The sequence below is a fragment of the Molothrus aeneus genome, unplaced genomic scaffold, assembly GCF_037042795.1.
Source record: "Molothrus aeneus isolate 106 unplaced genomic scaffold, BPBGC_Maene_1.0 scaffold_30, whole genome shotgun sequence".
In the NCBI taxonomy this organism is placed as follows: Eukaryota; Metazoa; Chordata; class Aves; order Passeriformes; family Icteridae; genus Molothrus; species Molothrus aeneus.
In genome coordinates, this window is record NW_027098964.1 from 3,502,783 (window position 1) to 3,528,142 (window position 25,360).

The 25,360-nt window shown below is 60.2% G+C and overlaps 1 protein-coding gene across 1 annotated transcript in view; it reads left to right on the forward strand.

The window, feature by feature from the left end:
• CACNA1F (calcium voltage-gated channel subunit alpha1 F) overlaps nucleotides 1-25,360 on the forward strand; it is a 39,353-nt gene that overhangs the window by 12,606 nt on the left and 1,387 nt on the right. Inside the window, 39 exon segments of the mRNA XM_066570298.1 lie at nucleotides 1,110-1,267; nucleotides 1,361-1,444; nucleotides 2,401-2,488; nucleotides 4,468-4,494; nucleotides 5,724-5,884; nucleotides 7,372-7,597; nucleotides 8,355-8,562; nucleotides 9,858-9,978; nucleotides 10,638-10,719; nucleotides 11,106-11,160; nucleotides 11,966-12,023; nucleotides 12,477-12,609; nucleotides 13,527-13,656; nucleotides 14,746-14,805; nucleotides 15,347-15,453; nucleotides 16,114-16,201; nucleotides 16,942-17,049; nucleotides 17,291-17,343; nucleotides 18,005-18,151; nucleotides 18,242-18,443; nucleotides 19,089-19,247; nucleotides 19,327-19,437; nucleotides 19,520-19,603; nucleotides 20,017-20,037; nucleotides 20,124-20,252; nucleotides 20,344-20,409; nucleotides 20,523-20,614; nucleotides 20,913-21,072; nucleotides 21,182-21,309; nucleotides 21,390-21,486; nucleotides 22,752-22,854; nucleotides 22,937-23,038; nucleotides 23,332-23,462; nucleotides 23,551-23,661; nucleotides 24,052-24,079; nucleotides 24,082-24,287; nucleotides 24,290-24,393; nucleotides 24,764-24,807; nucleotides 24,810-24,905. Coding sequence (XP_066426395.1) covers nucleotides 1,110-1,267; nucleotides 1,361-1,444; nucleotides 2,401-2,488; nucleotides 4,468-4,494; nucleotides 5,724-5,884; nucleotides 7,372-7,597; nucleotides 8,355-8,562; nucleotides 9,858-9,978; nucleotides 10,638-10,719; nucleotides 11,106-11,160; nucleotides 11,966-12,023; nucleotides 12,477-12,609; nucleotides 13,527-13,656; nucleotides 14,746-14,805; nucleotides 15,347-15,453; nucleotides 16,114-16,201; nucleotides 16,942-17,049; nucleotides 17,291-17,343; nucleotides 18,005-18,151; nucleotides 18,242-18,443; nucleotides 19,089-19,247; nucleotides 19,327-19,437; nucleotides 19,520-19,603; nucleotides 20,017-20,037; nucleotides 20,124-20,252; nucleotides 20,344-20,409; nucleotides 20,523-20,614; nucleotides 20,913-21,072; nucleotides 21,182-21,309; nucleotides 21,390-21,486; nucleotides 22,752-22,854; nucleotides 22,937-23,038; nucleotides 23,332-23,462; nucleotides 23,551-23,661; nucleotides 24,052-24,079; nucleotides 24,082-24,287; nucleotides 24,290-24,393; nucleotides 24,764-24,807; nucleotides 24,810-24,905 — 4,268 coding nt within the window.

Below are 25,360 nucleotides of genomic sequence, written 5' to 3' on the forward strand. Positions count from 1 at the left end.
TGGCATTTTTGGGATTTTTTTGTGGGTCACACCTTGTCATTTTTGGCATTTTTGTGGGTCACCCCTTGGCATTTTTGGTGGGTCACACCTTGGCATTTTTGGCATTTTTTTATGGGTCACACCTTGGCATTTTTGGGATTTTTGGGGATTTTTTGTGGGGGTCACACCTTGGCATTTTGGGGATTTTTTGTGGGTCACACCATGGCATTTTTGGGATTTTTTTGGGTGTCACACCTTGGCATTTTTGGCATTTTTGGGGATTTTTGGGGGATTTTTTGGGGATTTTTTGGGATTTTTTTTGGGGGGGTCACACCTTGACATTTTTGGGATTTTTGGGGGGGAATCACACCTTATAATTTTGGGGATTTTTTGGGGGATTTTTTGGGATTTTTTGGGATTTTTAGGGGATAACACCTTGACATTTTTGGGGTTTTTTGGGGGGGGTGACACCTTGTCATTTTTTTGTGGGTCACACCTTTGCATTTTTGGGGGGTCACACCTTGGCGTTTTTGGCATTTTTTTATGGGTCACACCTTGGCATTTTTGGGATTTTTTTGGGTGTCACACCTTGGCATTTTTGGCATTTTGGGGATTTTTTGGGGATTTTTGGGGATTTTTTTGGGGGGGGTCACACCTTGACATTTTTGGGATTTTTGGGGGGGATCGCACCTTATAATTTTGGGGATTTATTGGAATTTTTTGGGATTTTTTGGGGCATCACACCTTGGCATTTTGGGGATTTTCTGGGATTTTTGGGGGATCACACCTTGGCTTTTTTGGGGTTATTTGGGGGGTCACACGTTGGCATTTTTGGCATTTTTTGGGGGGGGGCGTCACACCTTGGCATTTTTGGGAATTTTGGAGGGTCACACCTTGGGATTTTGGGGCATCACACCTTGGCATTTTTGGGGATTTTTTGGGATTTTTTTGGCATTTTGGGGGGATTTTTTTGGGGGGTGTCACACCTTGGCATTTTTGGCATTTTTGGGGTGTCACACCTTGTCATTTTTGGCATTTTTTGTGGGTCACACCTTTGCATTTTTGGGGTGTCACACCTTTGCATTTTTGGCATTTTTTGTGGGTGTCACCCCTGTGCCCCCCGTCCGCAGGGAGTTCTCCAAGGAACGAGAAAAGGCCAAAGCCCGCGGAGATTTCCAGAAGCTCCGTGAGAAGCAGCAGCTGGAGGAGGACCTGAGGGGTTACATGGACTGGATCACCCAGGCCGAGCTGGAGGGCGATGAAGAGGAGGGAGAGCACGAGAAGCACCGTGAGCGGGGCTGGGGGGCGGCTCTGGACGGCTGGGGGGAACCCCAAAATCCTGAGCACCCCAAAAGCTCCGTGGGGTTTTCCTTTTGCCCAGGTCTGACTGCTGAGGAGCTGATGGGGAAGAGGAAACCGAGGCTGAAGTGGCTGCGCCACGCGAGTCACTCCACGGACACCCACGGTAGCACTGGGCACCCCGAAACTCCCAGACATGGGCACCCCAAATTCCCTGAACCCAGACCTGGGCACCCCGAAACTCCCAGACCTGGGCACCCCGAAACACCCAGACCTGGGCACCCCAATTCTCTGAACCCAAACACCCCCAAATTCCCTGACCCCAGACCTGGGCACCCCAAAACACCCAGACCTGGGCACCCCGAAACACCCAGACCTGGAGCACCCCAATTCCCTCAACCCTGACACCCCAAATTCCCTGACCCCAAACACCCCCGAATTCCCTGAACCCAGACCTGGGGCACCCCGAAACTCCCAGACCTGGGCACCCCATAACACCCAGACCTGGGCACCCCAAATCCCTGAACCCAAACACCCCCAAATTCCCTGACCCCAAACAGCCCCAAATTCCCTGACCCCAGACCTGGGCACCCCGAAACTCCCAGACCTGGGCACCCTGAAACACCCAGACCTGGGCACCCCAAATTCCCTGACCCCAGACCTGGGCACCCCGAAACACCCAGACCTGGGCACCCTGAAACACCCAGACCTGGGCACCCCAAAACTCCCAGACCTGGGCACCCCAAATTCCCTCAACCCTGACACCCCCAAATTCCCTGACCCCAGACCGGGGTACCCCCGCATTTCCCGACCCCAGCCCCCCAAACTCCCCCTTTCCAGGTTCCCCAGTCCCCCCAGTTTAACCAGTGCCCCCCCCCCAGTCCCCCCAGTTTAACCAGTAGCCCCCCACATTCCCCAGTCCCCCCAGTTTAACCAGTGCCCCCCCCCACACTCCCCCCAGTTTAACCAGTGCCCATTCCCAGTGTCCCCCAGTGCCCCCCAGTTTAACCAGTGCCCCCATTCCCAGTGTCCCCCAGTGCCCCCCAGTTTAACCAGTGCCCATTCCCAGTACCCCCCAGTTTAACCAGTGCCCCCCAGTTTAAGCAGTGCCCCCATTCCCAGCGAGCCTCCCGGGCAGTGAAACCACCTCGGTCAACACCGAGACCGTGGGCGAGGAGGAGGCGCCGCCGACCGCCTGCGACCGCTGCCTGTGAGAGCCCGGAGACCCCGGGAGACCCCAAAAACCCCTCAGAGACCCCCAAAAAACCTCTGAGAGACCCCCCAAAAAACCCCTCAGAGACCCCCCAAAAAAACCCCTCAGAGACCCCCCAAAAAACCCTGAGAGACCCCCCCAAAAAACCCCTCAGAGACCCCCCAAAAAAACCCCTCAGAGACCCCCCAAAAAAACCCCTGAGAGACCCCCAAAAACCCCTGAGAGACCCCCCAAAAAAACCCCTCAGAGACCCCCCAAAAAAACCCCTCAGAGACCCCCCAAAAAAACCCCTCAGAGACCCACCAAAAAAACCCCCGAGAGACCCCAAAAAACCCCTCAGAGACCCCTGAGAGACCCCCAAAAAAACCCCTCAGAGACCCCCAAAAAAACCCCCAAGAGACCCCTGAGAGACCCCCCAAAAAAACCCCTCAGAGACCCCCCAAAAAAACCCCTGAGAGACCCCCGGGAGACCCCCAAAAAACCCCTGAGAGACCCCCAAAAAAACCCCCAAGAGACCCCCGTGAGACCCCCAAAAAAACCCCTGAGAGAACCCCAGAACAGCCCCACAGACCCCTGGGACCCCCGAGAGACCCCCAAAAAACCCCTGAGAGACCCCCGGGACAGCCCCACACACCCCTGAGAGACCCCGGGAGACCCCCAAAAAACCCCTGAGAGACCCCGGGACCCCTGAGAGACCCCCGAGAGACCCCCAAAAAAACCCCGGGAGACCCCCGAGAGACCCCCAAAAAACCCCTGAGAGACACCCAGGACACCCCACAGACCCCCGGGACCCCCGAGAGACCCCCAAAAAACCCTTGAGAGACCCCCAAAAAAACCCCCGGGAGACCCCACAGACCCCTGAGACCCCCCCAGGACCCCCGGGACCCCCGAGCCCACCCCCCAGATCCCTGGGTCACCCCACATTCCCTCCAGGACCCCAAAACCGACCCCAATAAAGCCCCCCCAGATATCCCCCAATGGCTGAGGGACACCCCCAAAATCCCCAAATTTTGGGGTAATTTTGGGGGTAATTTTGGGGTAATTTTGGGGGTGTCCCTCAGCCCCAAATTTGGGGTAATTTTGGGTTAATTTTGGGGTAATTTTGGGGGTGTCCCTCAGCCCCAAATTTGGGGTAATTTTGGGGTAATTTTGGGGGTGTCTCTCAGCCCCAAATTTGGGTTAATTTTGGGGTAATTTTGGGTTAATTTTGGGGTTAATTTTGGGGTAATTGTGGGGTAATTTTGGGGTAATTTTGGTGTAATTTTGGGTTAATTTTGGGGTAATTTTGGGGGTGTCCCTCAGCCCCAAATTTGGGGTAATTTTGGGTTAATTTTGGGGTAATTTTGGGGGTGTCCCTCAGCCCCAAATTTGGGGTAATTTTGGGTTAATTTTGGGGTAATTTTGGGGGTGTCCCTCAGCCCCAAATTTGGGGTAATTTTGGGTTAATTTTGGGGTAATTTTGGGGGTGTCCCTCAGCCCCAAATTTGGGGTAATTTTGGGTTAATTTTGGGTTAATTTTGGGGTAATTTTGGGGGTGTCCCTCAGCCCCAAATTTGGGTTAATTTTGGGGTAATTTTGGGCTAAATTTGGGGGTGTCCCTCAGCCCCAAATTTGGGGTAATTTTGGGGTAATTTGGGGGTAATTTTGGGGATGTCCCTCAGCCCCAAATTTGGGGTAATTTTGGGGTAATTTTGAGTTAATTTTGGGGTAATTTTGGGTTAATTTTGGGGTAATTTGGGGGTAATTTTGGGGTAATTTTGGGGGTGTCCCTCAGCCCCAAATTTGGGGTAATTTTGGGGTAATTTTGGGGTAATTTTGGGGTAATTTTGGGTTAATTTTGGGGGTGTCCCTCAGCCCCAAATTTGGGGTAATTTTGGGGTAATTTTGGGGTAATTTTGGTGTAATTTTGGGGTAATTTTGGGTTAATTTGGGGGTAATTTTGGGGTAATTTCTCTGGGGTTTTTTTCTCTCCTCAGGGGCAAAATTACAAAGACAAAATTCTGGTGAGTGGGGAGAAAAAATGGGGGGGAAATGTGGTAAAAATGGGGAGAGGGGGGGGGAACCCTAAAAATTCCCAACCCATCCCAAAATGGGTTTGAAGGGAAAGGTTTTTATGGAAAAATGGGTTTAAAGGAAAAGTTTTTAACAAAATATGGATTTAAGGGAAAGGTTTTTTATGGAAATATTGGTTTAAGGGAGAGGTTTTTATGGGAAAATGGGTTTATGGGAAAAGTTTTACCAAAATATGGATTTAAGGGAAAGGTTTTTATGGAAATATGGGTTTAAGGGAAAGGTTTTTATGGGAAAATGGGTTTTAAGGAAAGGTTTTTATGGAAAAACTTTACCAAAGGTTTTATGGAAAAACTTTACCAAAATATGGGTTTAAGGGAAAGATTTTTACCCAAAAATGGGTTTAAGGGAAAGGTTTTAATGGAAATGTGGATTTAAGGGAAAGGTTTTTATGAAAAATGGGATTAAAGGAGAGGTTTTTATTGAAAAACTTTACCAAAAAATGGGTTTAAGGGAAAGGTTTTTTATGGAAAAATGGGTTTAAGAGAAAGGTTTTTAACGAAAAACGGGATTAAGGGAAAGGTTTTTGTGGAAAAATGGGATTAAAGGAAAGGTTTTTATGGAAAAACTTCACCAAAATATGCGTATAAAGGAAGGGGTTTTACCAAAATATGGGTTTAAGAGAAAGGTTTTTCCTAAAAAATGGGTTTAAGGGAAAGGTTTTTACCCAAAAATTGGTTTAAGTTTCTAACGAAAAATGGGTTTAAGGAGAAGGTTTTTACCAAAAATGGGTTTAAGGGAAAGGTTTTTACCCAAAAATTGGTTTAAGTTTCTAACGAAAAATGGGTTTAAGGAGAAGGTTTTTACCAAAAATGGGTTTAAGGGAAAGGTTTTTAACGAAAATCGGGTTTAAAGAAGCCTGGTTCGGCCTCACAGACCCCGCAAATCTCTTCTGATTTCGCGTCCCCTCTCATTCCCCCATAACCAAACCCCCCAATCCCTCCCCCCGCGGGCCCGGCTGATTTTCCCGTCCCCTCCCCGCGTCCCCTCTGTCCCCAAACACCCCCCGGGTCCCCTCTGTCCCCAAACGGCCCCGGTGTCCCCTCTGTCCCCAAACGGCCCCGGGTGTCCCCTCTGTCCCCAAACGGCCCCCGGGTGTCCCCTCTGTCCCCAAACGGCCCCGTGTCCCCTCTGTCCCCAAACGGCCCCGGTGTCCCCTCAGCCGCCGCCTGCGCCGCCTGAACCGGCTGTGGCGGCGCCGCTGCCGCGCCGCGGTGAAATCCGTGTCCTTCTACTGGACCGTGCTGCTGCTCGTGTTCCTCAACACGCTCACCATCGCCTCCGAGCACCACGGGCAGCCGCCCTGGCTCACCGAGACACAGGGTGAGGGGCCCGGGGACAGGGGGGGACAGGGGGGACAGGCGGGGACAGCCAGGGACAACCGGGGACACCCAGGGACAGCCAGGGACAACCGGGGACAGGCGGGGACAGCCAGGGACAGCCAGGGACAGCCAGGGACAACCGGGGACAGCCGGGGACAGCCGGGGACAGCCAGGGACAACCGGGGACACCCAGGGACAGCCAGGGACAACCGGGGACAGGCGGGGACAGCCAGGGACAGCCAGGGACAGCCAGGGACAACCGGGGACAGCCGGGGACAGCCGGGGACAGCCAGGGACAACCGGGGACAGCCGGGGACAACCGGGGACAACCGGGGACAGCCGGGGACAGCCGCCCTGGCTCACCGAGACACAGGGTGAGGGGCCCGGGGACAGGGGGGGACAGCCAGGGACACCCAGGGACAGCCAGGGACAGCCAGGGACAGCCAGGGACAACCGGGGACAGCCAGGGACAGCCAGGGACAACCGGGGACAGCCGAGAACAGGCAGGGACAACCGGGGACAACCGGGGACAGCCGGGGACAACCGGGGACAACCGGGGACAGCCGCCCTGGCTCACCGAGACACAGGGTGAGGGGACAACCGGGGACGGGTGGGGACAGGGGGGACAGGCGGGGACAGCCAGGGACAGCCAGGGACAGCCAGGGACACCCAGGGACAACTGGGGACAGCCGCCCTGGCTCACCGAGACACAGGGTGAGGAGCCCCGGGGACAGGGGGGGACAGGGGGGACAGCCAAGGACACCCAGGGACAGCCAGGGACACCCAGGGACAGCCCGGGACAGCTGGGGACAGGCGGGGACAGCCCAGAGCCACCCAGGGACACCCAGGGACAGCCCTGGTCCTTGCAGGTGGCCTCACAGCCACCCTCCTCTGTCACCACCTGAGAGGGGACACAGCGCTCAGGGACAGCCCAGGGACAGCCCAGGACAGCCGGGGACACCCCAGAGCCACCCAGGGACAGCTGGGGACAGCCCGGGACAGCTGGGTGTCCTCCAGTGTCCCCCGCCACTCCCAGTGCCCCCAACATCCCCCAGTGCCTCTAAAACCCCCTCAGTGCCCCCCAAACCCCCCAGGGACCCCCGGGTATCCTCCAGTGGCCCCTGACACTTCCCAGTGCCCCCCAAACCCCTCAGTGCCCCCCGATGCCCCCCAAAAAACACCCCCCAAAAAACACCCCCCAAAAAACACCCCCCAACACCTCCCCGTGCCTCCCAAACCCCTCGGTACCCCAGAGCTCGGGGGTCCCATCCCACTCCCGGATTTCCCCCCCACCCTCCCGGGGTATGACCCTCATGTGTCCCCCGGTGTCCCCATCACCCCCAGAGCTCGGGGGTCCCATCCCGCCCTCCCGGGGTATGACCCTCATGTGTCCCCCGGTGTCTCCCCCATCACCCCCAGAGCTCGGGGGTCCCATCCCACCCTCCCGGGGGTGACCCGGCTGTGTCCCCCGGTGTCCCCCCTCCCCAGCCTACGCCAACAAGGCGCTGCTGTCGCTCTTCGCCGCCGAGATGGTGCTGAAGCTCTACGCTCTGGGCCCCTCGTGTTACTTCGCGAGCTTCTTCAACCGCTTCGATTGCTTCGTGGTGTGCGGGGGCGTGCTGGAGACCGCGCTGGTGGAGCGGGGCGCCATGGAGCCGCTCGGCATCTCCGTGCTGCGCTGCGTGCGCCTGCTGCGCGTCTTCAAGGTCACTCGGTGAGGGACGGGGACACACCGACAGTGGGACAGCGTGGGGACACACGGGGGGACACCGACAGGGGGACAGTGCAGGGAGACTCAGGGGAGAACACCCCAGCACCGGGACAGTGCGGGGACAGTGCAGGGACGGCGAGGGGACAGTGTGGGGACAGCATGGGGACACACGGACAGTGGGACACACTGACACAGGGACAGCGCGGGGACACACAGTGGGACACACTAACAGTGGGACAGCGCGGGGACAGTGCAGGGACACACAGGGGGACACACGGACAGTGGGACACACCAACAGTGGGACAGTGTGGGGACAGCGTGGGGACACACTGACAGTGGGACACACGGACAGTGGGACACACTGACACAGGGACAGCGCGGGGACACGCAGCAAGTTGGCTCTGCTCTGTCCATCCAGTCCATCCCAGTGCTCCCAGTGCTCCCAGTGCCCCCCAATCCCTCCCAGTATTCCCAGCGCTCCCAGTAACCCCAGTTTCCCACAGGCACTGGGCATCCCTGAATAACCTGGTGGGTTCCCTGCTGAACTCCATGAAATCCATTCATCCCTTCCCAGTCCATCCCAGTCCATCCCAGTGCTCCCAGTCCCTCCCAGTCCATCCCAGTTCATCCCAGTCCCTCCCAGTCCATCCCAGTCCCTCCCAGTCCATCCCAGTGCCCCCAGTGCTCCCAGTCCATCCCAGTCCATCCCAGTCCCTCCCAGTCCCTCCCAGTCCATCCCAGTAACCCCAGTACCCCGCAGGCACTGGGCGTCCCTGAGCAATCTCGTTGGCTCCCTGCTGAACTCCATGAAATCCATCGCCTCCCTGCTGCTTCTGCTCTTCCTCTTCATCATCATCTTCGCCCTGCTGGGCATGCAGCTCTTCGGGGGCCGCTTCAGCTTCGACGAGACCCAGACCAAGCGCAGCACCTTCGACACCTTCCCCCAGGCGCTGCTCACCGTGTTCCAGGTACCCCAAAACCCGGGGGGACCCCAAAAACTCAGGGAGACCCCCCAGGCCCTGCTCACCGCGTTCCAGGTACCCCAAAACCCGGGGGGGACCCCAAAACCTGGGGGGGGACCCCAAAACCTCAGGGAGCCTTTTGAGGTACCCCAAAACCTCAGGGAGACCCCCCCCAGGCGCTGCTCACCCTGTTCCAGGTACCCCAAAACCCAGGGGGACCCCAGAATGCACGGGGGACCCTAAAGCCATGAGGAGACCCCAAAACCTGAGGGGAACCTTTTGGGGTACCTCAAAACCTCAGGGGAACATTTTGGGGTACCCCAAAACCTGGGGGGAGCCTTTAGGGTACCCCAAGACCTCAGGGGAACCTTTTGGGATACCCCAAAACCTGGGGGGAGCCTTTAGGGTACCCCAAAACCTCAGGGAGACCCCAAAGACCAAGCGCAGCACCTTCAACACCTTCCCCCAGGTGCTGCTCACCGTGTTCCAGGTACCCCAAAACCTCAGGGAAACCCCAAAACCTGGGGGAGCCTTTTGAGGTACCCCAAAACCTCAGGGAGACCCCAAAGATTGCAGGAAGACCCCAAAGCCTCCAGGGAGTCCCTGAAACCCCAAAGGAGGCTCTGAAAGTTGTGGGGAGACCCCAAAATGCACAGGGGACCCTAAAACCATGAGGAGACCGAAAATTATGTGGGACCCCAGAATTTGTGGGGTTTGGGGTGGCACTGGGGTTTTGATGTGGCACTGAGGTTTTGGGGTGCCCTCACTTTTTTTGGGGTGTCCCGGTTTTTGGGGTGTCCCGTTTTTTGGAGTGACACTGAGGTTTTGGGGTGCCCCGTTTTTTGGGGTGTCCCGGTTTTTCGAGTATCCCCGGTTTTTGGGGTGACACTGAGGTTCTGGGCTGCCCCTGTTTTTTGGGGTGCCCCGGTTCTTGGGGTGGCACTGAGGTTTTGGGGTGCCCCGGTTCTTGGGGTGTCCCGTTTTTCAGGGTGGCACTGAGGTTCTGGGGTGCCCCATTTTTTGAGGTGTCCTGATTTTTGGGGTGGCACTGAGGTTTTGGGGTGCCCCGGTTTTTGGGGTGGCACTGAGGGTTTTGGGGTGGCACTGTCCCGTTTTTTGGGGCGGCACTGAGGTTTTTGGGTGCCCCGGTTTTTGGGGTGGCACTGAGGTTCTCGGGTTTCCCTGTTTTTTTGGGTGTCCCGGTTTTTGGGGTGGCACTGAGGTTCTGGGCTGCCCCATTTTTTGGGGTGCCCCGTTTTTTGGGGCGTCCCTGAGGTGGTTGTGGGGTTCTCGGGGTGCAGATCCTGACGGGGGAGGACTGGAACGCGGTGATGTACGATGGCATCATGGCCTACGGGGGGCCCGTGTTCCCCGGGATGCTCGTCTGCGTTTACTTCGTCATCCTCTTCATCTGCGGGAACTGTGCGCGCCCGGCTGGGGCACTGGGGGCACTGGGAGGGACTGGGGGGGACTGGGAGGGACTGGGAGTACTGGGACTATTGGGGGTACTGGGAACACTGGGAGCATTGGGAGCACTGGAGCACTGGGAGGGACTGGGGGGGACTGGGGGGAACTGGGAGTACTGGGGGTACTGGGGGTACTGGGACTATTGGGGGTACTGGGAACACTGGGAGCACTGGGAGCACTGGGAGGGACTGGTGGGGACTGGGGGCACTGGGAGTACTGGGAGTATTGGGGGTACTGGGAACACTGGGAGGGACTGGTGGGGACTGGGAGCACTGGGAGGATACTGGGAGGATTCTGGGAGCATACTGGGTGATACTGGAGGATACTGGGAGCATACTGGGGCATACCAGGAGGATACTGGGACGTCACTGGCAGATACTGGAAGGATACTGGGATATACTGGGAGCATACTGGGAGCATACTGGGAGCATACTGGGATATACTGGAGGATACTGGGATATACTGGGAGCACTGGGAGATACTGGGAGGATACTGGGCTATACTGGGAGCATACTGGGAGCATACTGGGGTATACTGGGGGCATACTGGGATATACTGGGGGCATACTGGGATATACTGGGAGCATACTGGGAGCACTGGTGCCCCCTCCCCAGACATCCTCCTCAACGTCTTCCTGGCCATCGCCGTGGACAACCTGGCCGATGGTGACAACATCAACTCGGGGGGGGACAAAAAGTGAGCGCGGGACCCCCGGGACCCCTTCTGGGGGGGATGGGGAGGGGTCCCCACATCCTCTGAGACCCCTTCTGGGGGGGGGTCTGACCCCTGGGACCCCTTTTGGGGGGGATGGGGAGGGGTCCCCCCAATACCCTGGGACCCCTTTTGGGGGTGGGGACCCCCAGGACCCCTTTTGGGGGTGATGAGGAGGGGTCCCCCCATACCCTTGGACCCCCGGGACCCCTTCTGGGACCCCTTCTGGGGGTGATGGGGAGGGGTCCCCCCAATACCCTGGGACCCCTTTTGGGGGTGATAGGGAGGGGTCCCCACATCCCCCGGGACCCCCTGGGCGGGTCTGACCCCCGGCCCCCCCGGCTGAGCCCCCCCCTTGTCCCCAAACCCAGGGACAAGGCCGGGGAGGAGGGGACAGGGACAGAGAGCCAGGAGGTGGCGGTGAAGGTGAGGGGGGGTCCCGGGGGGGTGACATTGATTTGGGGGTCCTGGGGGGGGTGACATTGATTGGGGGGGTCCCAGGGGGGTGGCATTGATTGAGGGAGGGTCCCGGGGGGGTGACATTGATTGGGGGGGGTCCTGGGGGGTCCTGGGAGGTGACAGTGCCTGGGGGATCCTGGGGGGGGGGTGACATTGATTTGGGTGGGGGTCCCAGGGGGGTGGCATTGATTTGGGGGGGGTCCCAGGGGGGTGACATTGATTGAGGGAGGGTCCCGGGGGGGGTGACATTGATTTGGGGGGGGTCCTGGGGGGTGGCATTGATTTGGGGGGGGTCCCAGGGGGGTGACATTGATTTGGGGATCCTGGGGGGGGTGACATTGATTGGGGAGGGTCCCGGGGGGGTGACATTGATTTGAGGGGAGGTCCTGGGGGTGTGACAGTGACTGCGGGGGAGGGGGTCCAGGGTGGGTGACATTGATTTGGGGGAGGGTCCCGGGGGGGTGACATTGATTGGGGGGGGGGTCCTGGAGGGTCCTGGGGGGGGTCCCGGGGGGGTGACATTGATTTGGGGGGGGGGGGTCCCGGGGGTGTGACAGTGACTGCGGGGGGGGGGTCCCGGGTGGGTGACATTGATTTGGGGGGTCCCGGGGGGGTGACATTGATTGGGGGGGTCCTGGGGGGTGACAGTGCCTGGGGGGTCCAGGGTGGGTGACATTGATTTGGGGGAGGGTCCCGGGGGGGTGACATTGATTGGGGGGGGGGTCCTGGGGGGGGGGGGGGTGCACAGCCCTCACCCCTCCCCCCTCCCCAGGTTGAGGGGGATCCGCAGGAGGAGGAAGAGGAGGAGGAGGAGGAAGAGGGAGAGGAAGGTGAGTGTCACCTGCAGGGCATTGGGGACACTGGGGTGTGACACTGCCTGGGGTGGGGGTCCCTGGAGGGGGGGGGGAGGTGACACGGGGGTCCCTGGGGAGGTGACAATGGCTGGACACGGGGGGAGGTGACACGGGGGTCCCTGGTGGTGACACGGGGGTCCCTGGGGAGGTGACACGGGGGTCCCCAAAGGGGGGGATGTGACACGGAGGTCCCTGGTGGTGACACGGGGGTCCCTGGGGAGGTGACACGGGGGTCCCTGGTGGTGACACGGGGGTCCCCAAAGTGGGGGAGGTGACACGGGGGTCCCCAAAGGGGGGGAGGTGACACGGGGGTCCCCAGAGGGGGGGAGGTGACACGGGGGTCCCTGGTGGTGACACGGGGGTCCCCAAAGTGGGGGAGGTGACACGGGGGTCCCCAAAGGGGGGGAGGTGACACGGGGGTCCCCACAGGTGACGAGGAGCCAGGGGGGGACAGGGACAGCCTGGGCAGGGCCCGGTTGGAGTCCCTGGAGGAGCCCCCCAAGACCAAGGTGACCCCGATCCCCGAGGGCAGCGCCTTCTTCGTGCTGAGCAGCACCAACCCGTGAGGAACTGGGGGAACTGGGGGAACTGGGAGGGACTGGGGGGACTGGGGGGGACTGGGGGGAATGGGGGAATGGGAGGGACTGGGAGGGACTGGGAGGGACTGGGGGGAATGGGATGGACTGGTGTTGGGAGCACTGGGACTGGAGATACAAACTGGGGGGACTGGGAGCACTGCACTGGGAGCACTGGGAGCACTGGGAGCACTGGGATTGGAGACACAAACTGGGATGGACTGGAAGCGCTGGGAGGCACTGGAGGGACTGGGCTGTACTGGGATGAACTGGGATGAACTGGGATGAGCTGGGATGAACTGGGATTGGAGACACAAACTGTGAGAACTGGGGTAACTGGGATGTACTGGGATGAGCTGGGAGCGCTGCAGTGGGGTAACTGGGATGAGCTGGGATGAACTGGGCTGTACTGGGATGAACTGGGCTGAGCTGGGATGAACTGGGATGGACTGGGCTGAACTGGGATGGACTGGGCTGAACTGGAATGAGCTGGGAGCGCTGCAGTGGGGTAACTGGGATGAGCTGGGATGAACTGGGATGAACTGGGATGAACTGGGATTGGAGACACAAACTGGGATGTACTGGGATGAGCTGGGAGCGCTGTAGTGGGGTAACTGGGATGTACTGGGCTGAACTGGGCTGAACTGGGCTGAACTGGGCTGAACTGGGATTGGAGACACAAAGTGGGATGTACTGGGCTGAACTGGGCTGAACTGGGCTGAACTGGGATTGGAGACACAAAGTAGGATGTACTGGGATGAACTGGGCTGAACTGGGATGAACTGGGATGAACTGGGATGAACTGGGATGTACTGGGATGAACTGGGCTGAACTGGGATGAACTGGGACCGCTGCAGTGGGGTAACTGGGCTGAACTGGGCTGAACTGGTCTCTCCCCGTGCAGCCTGCGGGTGAAGTGCCACGCGCTCATCAACCACCACATCTTCACCAACCTCATCCTCGTCTTCATCATCCTCAGCAGCATCTCCCTGGCGGCCGAGGACCCCGTGCGCGCCCACTCGCCCCGCAACCACGTACTGGGAGCACTGGGCAAACTGGGAGCACTGGGAGGGACTGGGAGCGCTGCTGGGGGCAACTGGGAGGGACTGGGCAAACGGGGCAAACTGGGAGGGACTGGGTAAACTGGGCAAACTGGGCATACTGGGAGCACTGGGAGAGCTGCTGGGGGCATTACTGGGAGCACTTGGTGTGTAACTGGTGTGTTACTGGTGTGTTACTGGGAGTACTGGGATGTTACTGGGAGCACTGGGATGTTACTGGTGTGTTACTGGTGTGTTACTGGTGTGTTACTGGGAGCACTGGGGGTGTTACTGGGAGCACTGGTGTGTTACTGGGAGCACTGGGATGTTACTGGTGTGTTACTGGTGTGTTACTGGTGTTACTGGGAGCACTGGGATGTTACTGGTGTGTTACTGGTGTGTTACTGGTGTTACTGGGAGCACTGGGGGTGTTACTGGTGTGTTACTGGTGTGTTACTGGTGTGTTACTGGTGTTACTGGGAGCACTGGGATGTTACTGGTGTGTTACTGGGAGTACTGGGATGTTACTGGGAGCACTGGGATGTTACTGGTGTGTTACTGGTGTGTTACTGGTGTGTTACTGGTGCTACTTGGGAGCACTGGGATGTTACTGGTGTGTTACTGGTGTGTTACTGGTGTGTTACTGGTGTTACTGGGAGCACTGGGGGTGTTCAGAGGGCTTTGGGGTCCCCCCGTTGCCCCCTCCCCACCCCAATCCACCCCCAGAGGGGTCAGGGGGGTTTGGGGGGGGGTTCAGGAGTTTGGGGGAGTCAGGGGGGGTTTGGGGGTGTTTGGGGGGGTTCAGGATTTTGGGGGTGTCAGGGGGGTTTGGGGTCACCCCGAGGGAGGGTTCAGGAGTTTGGGGGTGTCAGGGGGGGTTTGGGGGTGTCAGGGGGGGTTTGGGGGGGTTTGGGGGGGTTCAGGAGTTTGGGGGTGTCAGGGGGGGTTCAGGAGTTTGGGGGTGTCAGGGGGGTTTTGGGGGGGTTTGGGGGGGTTCAGGAGTTTGGGGGTGTCAGGGAGGGTTTCAGAGGGGTTGGGGTCCCCCCGTTGCCCCCTCCCCACCCTCGCTCCCCCCCCCCTCAGATTTTGGGGTACTTCGATTACGCCTTCACCTCCATCTTCACCGTGGAGATCCTGCTCAAGGTTTGGGGGGGTCCCCACGGTCTTGGGGTTCCTTGGGGTTTGGGGAGGGGGTTCTTGGGGGGTTTGAGGGGGGCTCCCCGTGTTTGAGGGTTCCCCGGTTTTGGGAATGGGTTCCTGGGCTTTTTTTGGGGTTCCCAAGGTTTTGGGAGGGGGTTCCCATGGGTTTTGGGGGTTCCTGGGGATTTTTTGGGGTTCCCATGGTTTTTGGGGATTGGTTCCCGGGGTTTTTGGGGTGCCCCCACAGATGACGGTGTTTGGGAGGTTCCTGGGGTTTTTGGGGTTCCCATGGATTTTTGGGGTGAGTTTCCATGTTTTTTGGGGTGTCCCTGGGATTTTGGGGTGGGTTCCCGGGGTTTTTGGGGTTCCCAGGGTTTTGGGGTTCCCATGGATTTTGGGGTGCCCCACAGATGACGGTGTTCGGGGGGTTCCCAGGATTTTGGGGTGAGTTCCCAGGATTTTTGGGGTGCCCCCACAGATGACGGTGTTTGGGGGGTTCCCAGGATTTTGGGGTGAGTTCCCAGGATTTTGGGGTGCCCCACAGATGACGGTGTTCGGGGGGTTCCTGCACAAGGGCTCCTTCCTCCGGAACTGGTTCAACCTCCTGGACGTGCTGGTGGTCGGCGTCTCCCTCATCTCCTTCGGCATGCAGTGAGAAACTGGGGAAACTGGGAGCACTGGGAGCAACTGGGAGGGGCCAGGATCAGCACTGGGGGCACTGGGAGTGTACAAGGAACCTCACTGGGAGCACTGGGAGCAACTGGGAGGGGCCAGGATCGGCACTGGGGGCACTGGGAGCAACTGGGAGAGCTGCTGGGTGCAACGGGGAGCACTGGGAGCGTATAAGGAACCTCACTGGGAGCAACTGGGAGCAGCTCTCGGGGCAACTGGGAACACTGGGAGCACTGGGAGCAGCTGGGAGGGGCCAGGCTCAATACTGGGAGCACTGGGAGGGTACAAGGAACCTCACTGGGAGCACTGGCAGCGTTACTGGGAGCACTGGGGGTGTTACTGGGAGCACTGGGGTGTTACTGGTGGGGTTACTGGGAGCACTGGTGTATTAGTGGGGGCATTACTGGGAGCACTGGTGCCTTACTGGGAGCACTGGGCGGTTACTGGGAGCACTGGGGGGGTTACTGGTGTGTTACTGGTGTTACTGGGAGCACTGGTGTGTTACTGGGAGCACTGGGGCGGTTACCGGTGTGTTACTGGTGCCTTACTGGGAGCACTGGGGGGGTTACTGGGAGCACTGTGGTGGTTACTGGTGTGTTACTGGTGCCTTACTGGGAGCACTGGTTTTGCCCCCGGCAGCTCCAGCGCCATCTCGGTGGTGAAGATCCTGAGGGTCCTGCGGGTGCTGCGGCCCCTGAGAGCCATAAACCGGGCCAAGGGGCTCAAGGTGGGAACTGGGGGAACTGGGAGGGACTGGGAGGAACTTGAAGCACTGGGAGCACTGGGATGGACTGGGAGTCACTGGGGGGAACTGGGGGGAACTGGGGGTATTGGGGACCCTGGAAGTGCTGGAGGCACTGGGAGGGACTGGGAACTGTCCCTGTCCCCATGCCCTGGTGACACCCCTGTCCATGACAATGCCCCAGTGTCACCCCTGTCCCCATCCCCATGCCCTGGTGACACTGTCCCTGTCCCCATGCCCTGGTGTCCCTGTCCCCGTCCCCATGCCCTGGTGACCCTGTCCCTGTCCCCCTGCCCTGGTGACACTGCTGTCCCTGTCCCCATGCCCTGGTGTCCCTGTCCCTGTCCCTGTCCCCATGCCCTGTTGTCCCTGTCCCCGTCCCCATGCCCTGGTGACCCTGTCCCTGTCCCCCTGCCCTGGTGACACTGCTGTCCCTGTCCCCATGCCCTGGTGACACTGTCCCTGTCCCCATGCCCTGGTGTCCCTGTCCCCATCCCCATGCCCTGGTGACCCTGTCCCTGTCCATGCCCTGGTGACCCCGTCCCCCTGCCCTGGTGACGCTGCTGTCCCTGTCCCCATGCCCTGGTGACACTGTCCCCGTCCCCCTGCCCTGGTGTCCCTGTCCCCATCCCCATGCCCTGGTGACACTGCTGTCCCTGTCCCCCTGCCCTGGTGACCCCGTCCCCCTGCCCTGGTGACCCTGCTGTCCCCGTCGCTGTCCCCAGCACGTGGTGCAGTGCGTGTTCGTGGCCATCCGCACCATCGGCAACATCATGATCGTCACCACCCTGCTGCAGTTCATGTTCGCCTGCATCGGGGTGCAGCTCTTCAAGGTGACCCCGCTGTCCCCAAACCCCCCCCCCGAGGGGTCCCCAAACCCCCCAAGGTGTCCCCAAACCCCCCCAGGGGTCCCCAACCCCTCTGAGGGGTCCCCAAACCCCCCCAGGGGTCCCCAACCCCTCTGAGGGGTCCCCAAACCCCCCAAGGTGTCCCCAAACCCCCCCAGGGGTCCCCAACCCCTCTGAGGGGTCCCCAACCCTGCCAGGGGCTGAGGGACCCCCCCGATCCCCCCAGGGCAAATTCTACAGCTGCACCGACGAGGCCAAGCACACGCCAGGAGAGTGCAAGTGAGCGTCACCCCAAAACCACCCCGCACCCCAAAAATGGCCCCATACCACAAAAACGACCCCGCACCCCAAAAACGGCCCCAGACCCCAAACTGAGCCCTGCACCCCAAAAATGACCCTGCACCACAAAAACGACCCCACACCCCAAAAATGACCCCACACCCCAAAAACGACCCCACAACCCAAAACCACCCCTCACCCCAAAAACAAACCCGCACCCCAAAAATGACCCCACACCCCAAAAACGACCCCGCACCCCAAAAATGACCCTGCACCCCAAAAACGACCCCGCACCTCAGTGGTGGCAGTGTCCAGGGGGTGTCACATTCCTGGTGTACAAGAACGGGGACGTGTCCCACCCCTCGGTGGTGGCAGTGTCCATGTCCACTGTCCCCGTGTCCCCACCCCAGGGGGACATTCCTGGTGTACAAGAACGGGGACGTGTCCCACCCCTCGGTGGTGGCAGTGTCTCACCCTCGCTGTCCCCATGTCCCCATCCCAGGGGGACCTGTCCCACCCCTCAGTGGTGGCAGTGTCTCACCCTCACTGTCCCCATGTCCCCACCCCAGGGGGACATTCCTGGTGTACAAGAACGGGGACGTGTCCCACCCCTCGGTGGTGGCAGTGTCTCACCCTCACTGTCCCCACGTCCCCGCCCCAGGGGGACATTCCTGGTGTACAAGGACGGGGACGTGTCCCACCCCTCGGTCCGGGAGCGCCTCTGGCTCAACAGCGACTTCAACTTCGACAACGTCCTGGCGGGGATGATGGCCCTGTTCACCGTGTCCACCTTCGAGGGGTGGCCCGCGTGAGTCGCCGGGCGTGGGTGGGCAGGGGGACACTGCCACCCCCTTGGGGACACCCCCAGCACCGTGTGTCCCCCCCGCCCTGTCCCCAGGCTGCTGTACAAGGCCATCGACGCCAACGCCGAGAACCAGGGGCCCATCTACAACTACCGGGTGGAGATCTCCATCTTCTTCATCGTCTACATCATCGTCATCGCCTTCTTCATGATGAACATCTTCGTGGGCTTCGTCATCATCACCTTCCGCGCGCAGGGCGAGAGCGAGTACCGCAACTGCGAGCTGGACAAGAACCAGGTCTGGGGACACGCTGGCCACGTCCCTGCAGTGTCCCCATGGCCCTGCAGTGTCCCCATGGCCCTGCTGTGTCCCCATGGCCCTGCACTGTCCCCATGGCCTTGCAGTGTCCCCATGGCTCTCTGGTGTCCCCATGGCTCTGTGATGTCCCCATGGCCCTGTGGTGTCCCCTTGTCTCCATGACCCTGTCATGTCCCCTTGGCTCTGCAGTGTCCCCATGACCCTGCTGTGTTCCCTTGGCTCTGTGATGTCCCCATGGCCCTGCAGTGTCTCCACACTGTTCCCTGTCCCCCCCAGAGTCAGTGCATGGGATGGCAGTGGGGTGGCTGTGTCCCCATGCTGTCCCCATGCTGTCCCCACGCTGTCCCCACACTGTCCCACACTGTCCCTACATTGTCCCCCAGCATCAGTCCATGGGGTGGCAGTGTGATGGCAATGAGGTGGCCGTGTCCCCTCACTGTCCCCACACTGTCCCTCACTGTCCCCACGTTCTCCCCTCAGCGCCGGTGCGTGGAGTGGCAGTGGGTGGGATGGCAGTGAGGTGGCCGTGTCCCCTCACTGTCCCCATACTGTCCCCACACTGTCCCCATGCTGTCCCTCACTGTCCCCACGCTGTCCCTCACTGTCCCCACGCTGTCCCCTCAGCGCCAGTGCGTGGAGTACGCTCTGAAGGCGCAGCCCCTGCGCCGTTACATCCCCAAGAACCGCACCCAGTACCGCGTGTGGGCCATGGTCAACTCCACGGCCTTCGAGTACATCATGTTTGTCCTCATCCTCCTCAACACCATCGCCCTGGCCGTGCAGGTGAGGGGGGGACACCTGGGGGGACAGGGAGGGGACATGGAGGGGACAGTGCCAGACCCCCGTGTGTGTCCCCTCACAGCACTACGAGCAGTCCAAGCCCTTCAACTACGTGATGGACCTGCTCAACATGGTGTTCACGGGGCTCTTCACCGTGGAGATGGTGCTCAAGATCATCGCCTTCAAACCCCGGGTACGCCACGGGGGTGGCACAGGGGGTGACACAATGGGGGGTCACGGACAGGGGGTCCTCACCACCTCCCACCCCACCCCAGCATTACTTCTGCGACGCCTGGAACACCTTTGATGCCCTCATCGTGGTGGGCAGCGTGGTGGACATCGCCGTCACCGAGGTCAACGTGAGTCGCCCTCCTTGTCCCTCCTGGTTCAGGGCAGGTTGGCGTTTTGGGGTGGTTCTGGATGTCTGGGTCTCCTCCTGGTCCATGTTCTCATGTCCGTCTGTCTGTCTCCATCATCTCTGTCATTTCCATCTCCACAATTTCCATTATCTTCATCATTTCAATCTCCATAATTTCCACTCCAACATCTCCATCATCTCCATCATTTTCATCTTGATCATCTCCATCATCTCCATCATCTCTGCTCCATCATCTCCATCATCTCCATCATCTCCATCATCTCCATCATCTCCATCATCTCCGTCATTTCCATCATCTCCATCATTTCCGCTCCATCATCTCCATAATTTTCACTCCATCATCTCCATCTCCATCACCTCCATCATCTCCATGGTCCCACCTGCCTCTCACAGAACGGGGGCCACGTTGGTGAGGTACAGGGACCTGTCCCCACCTGGGGGCTTTTTTGGGAGGGCTGTTCAGGGATTTTTGGGGTTCCCCTGACCCCCTCTCCCCACAGAGCTCCGAGGACTCCTCCCGCATCTCCATCACCTTCTTCCGCCTCTTCCGCGTCATGCGCCTGGTCAAGCTGCTCTCCAAGGGCGAGGGCATCCGCACCCTGCTCTGGACCTTCGTCAAATCCTTCCAGGTGGGACGGGGGGCACCTGCCGGGGGACACAGGTGAGGGGGGACACAGAGGGGACACCCCCAGCCCCCCCTGACCCCCGCTGTGCCCCCAGGCCCTGCCCTACGTCGCTCTGCTCATTGCCATGATCTTCTTCATCTACGCCGTCATCGGGATGCAGGTGAGGGACCTGGGACAGGTGAGGGGTCTGGGGACAGGTGAGGGGTGTGGGGACAGGTGAGGGGTGTGGGGAGGGGTCTCCTGTGAGCCCCCAGCCCCCTGTGTCCCCCCCAGACCTTCGGGAAGGTGGCGCTGCAGGACGGGACCCAGATCAACCGCAACAACAACTTCCAGACCTTCCCGCAGGCCGTGCTGCTGCTCTTCAGGTGGGGAGGGGACATGGGGGGGTCTGGGGGAGTCTGGGGGCTCTGGGAGGGGTCTGGGGAGACTGGGTGTGTCCCGTGGGGTGTAGGTGTGCCATGGGGGTACAGGTGTGTCCTGTGGGGGTACAGGTGTGCCAGGGGGTACAGGTGTGCCCCGGGGGAGGCGTGGCAGGAGATCACGCTGGCCAGCCTGCTGGGTTGGTACAGGTGTGTCACAGGTACAGGTGTGCCACAGGGGTACAGGTGTGTCACAGGGGTACAGGTGTGTCACAGGGGTACAGGTGTGCCCTGTGGGGTTCAGGTGTGCCACAGGTGAGGCCTGGCAGGAGATCATGCTGGCCAGCCTGCCGGGCAAGCGCTGCGACCCCGAGTCGGACGCGGGCCCCGGCGAGGAGTTCACCTGCGGCAGCAACTTCGCCATCGCCTACTTCATCAGCTTCTTCATGCTCTGCGCCTTCCTGGTGAGCCACGGGGCCCTGCCCCACTGCCCCAGCACTGCCCCAGCACTGCCCCACGCCCCCCAGGACCCCCGTGGGCATCCTGACCCCCCCTGGACCCCCCCCTCCCCAGATCATCAACCTGTTCGTGGCTGTCATCATGGACAACTTTGATTACCTGACACGCGACTGGTCCATCCTGGGCCCGCACCACCTGGATGAGTTCAAGCGCGTGTGGTCCGAGTATGACCCCGCAGCCAAGTGTGTGACTGTCCCCTTGTCCCCAGCTGGGTGGGGCCAGGTGTCCTGGTCACCTGTGACCTCCTGTGCCCCCTCCCCAGGGGCCGCATCAAGCACCTGGACGTGGTGACGCTGCTGCGCCGGATCCAGCCCCCGCTGGGATTTGGGAAGCTCTGCCCGCACCGTGTGGCCTGCAAGGTTTGGGTGCTGTCAATTCCCCCTTTTTCTTTTAATTACAGAGTTGCAGCAATTCTAGAAGTACTTATTCAAATAAATTAACATTATGACATGTTCATATATTTCATTCGGAGCCAATAGTTATACAGATGTTCAGACAACATATTACAGTACGAATGTATATATATTTCTGAGTGTTTTGCAGCTTTTCTCAGTTTACAAAGTACTTATCTTCAAAATCTTTTATACTCATATTTAACAAACATTAATAGCTGCAATTTATATATTTTGCCAATAGTTTAGGATTCAAGTCCTTTTTCCCCAAATCCACGGGGTCATATAGTTGAGTCCTGTTTCCCTGAATCCATGGGGTCATCCTGAATCCACGGGGTCATACAGTCAAATCCTTTTTCCTGAATCCACAGGGTCATATAGTCAAATCCTTTTTCCCAAATCACGTCAGGGTCACCATTCGTCTTTTTCCCAAATCACGTCGGGATCACCAATCGTTCTCATTATGTTGCAACAGTTCTATTGTCATTATATTGCAAGAGTTCCATATTGCCAGAGTTTCGTACCTCCTTGATGTTTCTCGTAGGCAGCCCCTCCAGGCACTGACTCTTCCTCATCCTCACAGCAGCCAACTGGCTCCAGTTCCCACCAATCCACTCTTTTATAACACTCTTCTGATTGGCTGTAGGTTTTAGTTGCAATTTTATAGCTGCAATTGATATATTTTACCAATAGTTTAGTATTCAAGTCCTTTTCCCCGATTCCACGGGGTCATGTAGTTTAGTCCCAAGTCCACAGGGTCATATAATCAAATCCTTTTTCCCAAATCACGTTGGGGTCACCATTGTCTTTTTCCCGAATCACGTCGGGATCACCCATTGTTGTCATTATATTACAAAGGTTCTATTGTCATTACATTGCAAGGGTTCCATATTGCCAGAGTTTCGTACCTCCTTGATGTTTCTCGTAGGCAGCCCCTCCAGGCACTGACTCTTCCTCATCCTCACAGCAGCCAACTGGCTCCAGTCCCGACCAATCCACTCTTTAATAACACTCTTCTGATTGGCTACAGGTGTGGCCTGTCAACATCAGGCCTGCTCCTAATCTTTAGTAATTGGTTCAGCTGCAACTCTTTAGGGGACAGGACTACATTCTATACCGCCTTCCTTTACCCATACTGCATCCCCCTACATTTGGGGGGGTTCCTGGGGGGATTTGGGGTGTCCCTGGGGGGGGACCCACCCTGATTCACCCCTCTCTTGTCCCCTGCCCAGCGCCTGGTGGCCATGAACATGCCCCTCAACTCGGACGGCACCGTCACCTTCAACGCCACGCTCTTCGCCCTGGTCCGCACCTCCCTCAAGATCAAGACGGAAGGTGGGGAGCTGGGAGGGGACAGGGGGACAGCAGGGGGTGACAAAGTGACAATCATGGCTGTGTGTCCCCCCTGTCCCTCTAGGGAACCTGGATGTGGCCAACAAGGAGCTCCGGGCTGTGGTGAAGAAGATCTGGAAGAGGACGAAGCCGAAGCTGCTGGACGAGGTCATCCCCCCACCCGAGGGTGTGTGAGGGTCTGGGGGGGGGTCTGGGGGGTTTTGAGGGGTTCTGGGGGATACTGGGGTGTCTGGGGGGTTATGGGGGGGCTGGGGGGTTCTCGGGGGGTCTGGTGGTTCTGAGGGCTCTGGAGGATTCTGGGGGGGATCTGGAGGGGTCTGGGGGGTTTTGGGAGGTTCTGGGGGATACTGGGGGGGGGGTCTGGGAGGCCTGGGTGTGTCTGGTGGTTCTGGGGTGTCCCCTGCCCTGTCCCCTCCGAGCCCCCTAGCTGTCCCCTGACCCCCCGTGTGTGTCCCCCAGAGGAGGAGGTCACCGTGGGCAAGTTCTACGCCACCTTCCTGATCCAGGACTATTTCCGCAAGTTCCGGCGGCGGAAGGAGCGGGGGATGCTGGGTGCCAACGCCGGCCCCAGCAACGAGTGTGCGCTGCAGGTGCGACACGCCCCCCAGGTGGGGCTGGGGGGGGGGGGTCACCAGGTGTCACCAGGTGTCACCAGGTGACCCTGCTGTGTCCCCCCAGGCCGGGCTGCAGACGCTGCAGGCGCTGGGCCCTGAGATGCGCCGGGCACTGAGTGACCTGGAGGGGGACGAGGGCGGGGACGCACCTGAGGAGGAGCCGCTCACCTACGCAGTGAGCCACGCCCACAAATGCGCCCACCGGCCACGCCCACTGGCATCACCTGTCCCACCCTGGCCATGCCCACAGCCACAGGGAATGGCTACAACTGTCCCATGGCCACACCCACCAGCCACGCCCACAGTCACACCTTTCCCTTGGCCACGCCCACCCACCACACCCTTTCCCCTGGCCATGCCCACCGGCCTCACCTGTCCCAGGCCATGCCCACCAGCCACACCTGTCCACCAAATGGCCACACCTGTCCCAGGCCACGCCCACCAGCCACACCTGTCCACCGAATGGCCACACCTGTCCCAGGCCACGCCCAGATCTGTCCCAAATCTACACCGAATGTCCACACCTGTCCCAGGCCACGCCCACCGACCCCGCCTCTCTCCGCAGGCCCCTGAGACGCTCTACGGCTCCAGGCCGGCTCCCCCCTGCTCTCGGAGCCGCCCCCCGCCCCCAGCCCCGCGCCCACCGAACGGGAGGACCCCGCGCCCCCCTCCCACGGGGGCAGGTACGGGGGGCTGGGGGACACCCCCAAACCCAGAGGGGGTTCCCTGGAATGGGCCGGGGGTGCTCACGGCTCTGTGCGCAGGCGGCGCTCCGATGGGGGGGACCAGGAGGAGGAAGCCCCCCGGCCGAGGACGCCGAGGAGCCGGGAGGGGACACTGGGGACATCAGCCACGACGAGGAGCTGGAGAGCTCGGCACCGGCCCGGCGGCGCTGGGTGGGGGACAGGTACCGAGACCCCCCCCCGGGGGGAGAATCCCCCTCTGGAGGGGTCCCTGCAGCTGGAGAGGGGGTCCGTCAGCCCTGTCCCCATGCCAGGACCCCCAAAAGGAGAGGGGGTTCTCTGTAATTGGGGAGGGGGTCCCGTCAGCCCTGTCCCCATGCCAGGACCCCCAAAAGGAGAGGGGGGTTCTCTGTAATTGGGGAGGGGGTCTGTCAGCCCTGAGGGTGTCCCCGTGCCAGGACCCCCGAAAGGAGAGGGGGGGGTTCTCTGTAACTGGGGAGGGGTCGATCCTGTCACCCCCTGACCCCGCTCGGGGGTGTCCCAGGGGATGTTCCCAGCCCCGATTGACCCCTCCTTGTTCCCCCCCCCATCCAGGGCACCGGGACCCCTGCGCTGGGCGGCGGAGCTGCCCCGGGGGGGTCGCTGCCGTTGCCCCCCCGGCATTTCGCCCTTGGCAGCGGCGCTCGAGAGGGGCAGCAACTGAAACGGCGCCGGCTGCTGCCCCCCACCCCCGCGGGTACGGCAAAGGAGGGGCCGGGGGCTCCAGTGAGACCCTCCGTGATCCGGGACGGTGCCCCGGGAGGTCCCTGAGGCTGATGGCGGGGGAGATGACCCCGATGGGGAGGGGGGTGTCCGCAGGGGCCCAGGGAGGGTCCCTGATCGGTGGGGGAGACCCCTCCCCATGCCCGCAGGTGCCCCTGAGGGTCCCTGGCTGAGGGGGTGACCCTGCCCGGTGCCCGGAGGGTCCCTGGATGAGGGGGGTGACCCTGCCCAGTGTCCGGAGGGTCCCTGGCCAGGGTGGGTGACCCTGCCTGGTTTCCCAGAGGGTCCCTGGCCAGGGGCTGACCCTTCCCAGTGCCCCCCCAGTATCCCAGAGGGTCCCTGGCCAGGGTGGGTGACCCTGCCTGGTTTCCCAGAGGGTCCCTGGCTGGGGGAAGTGACCCTGCCTGGTGCCCCTGAGGGTCCTTGGCC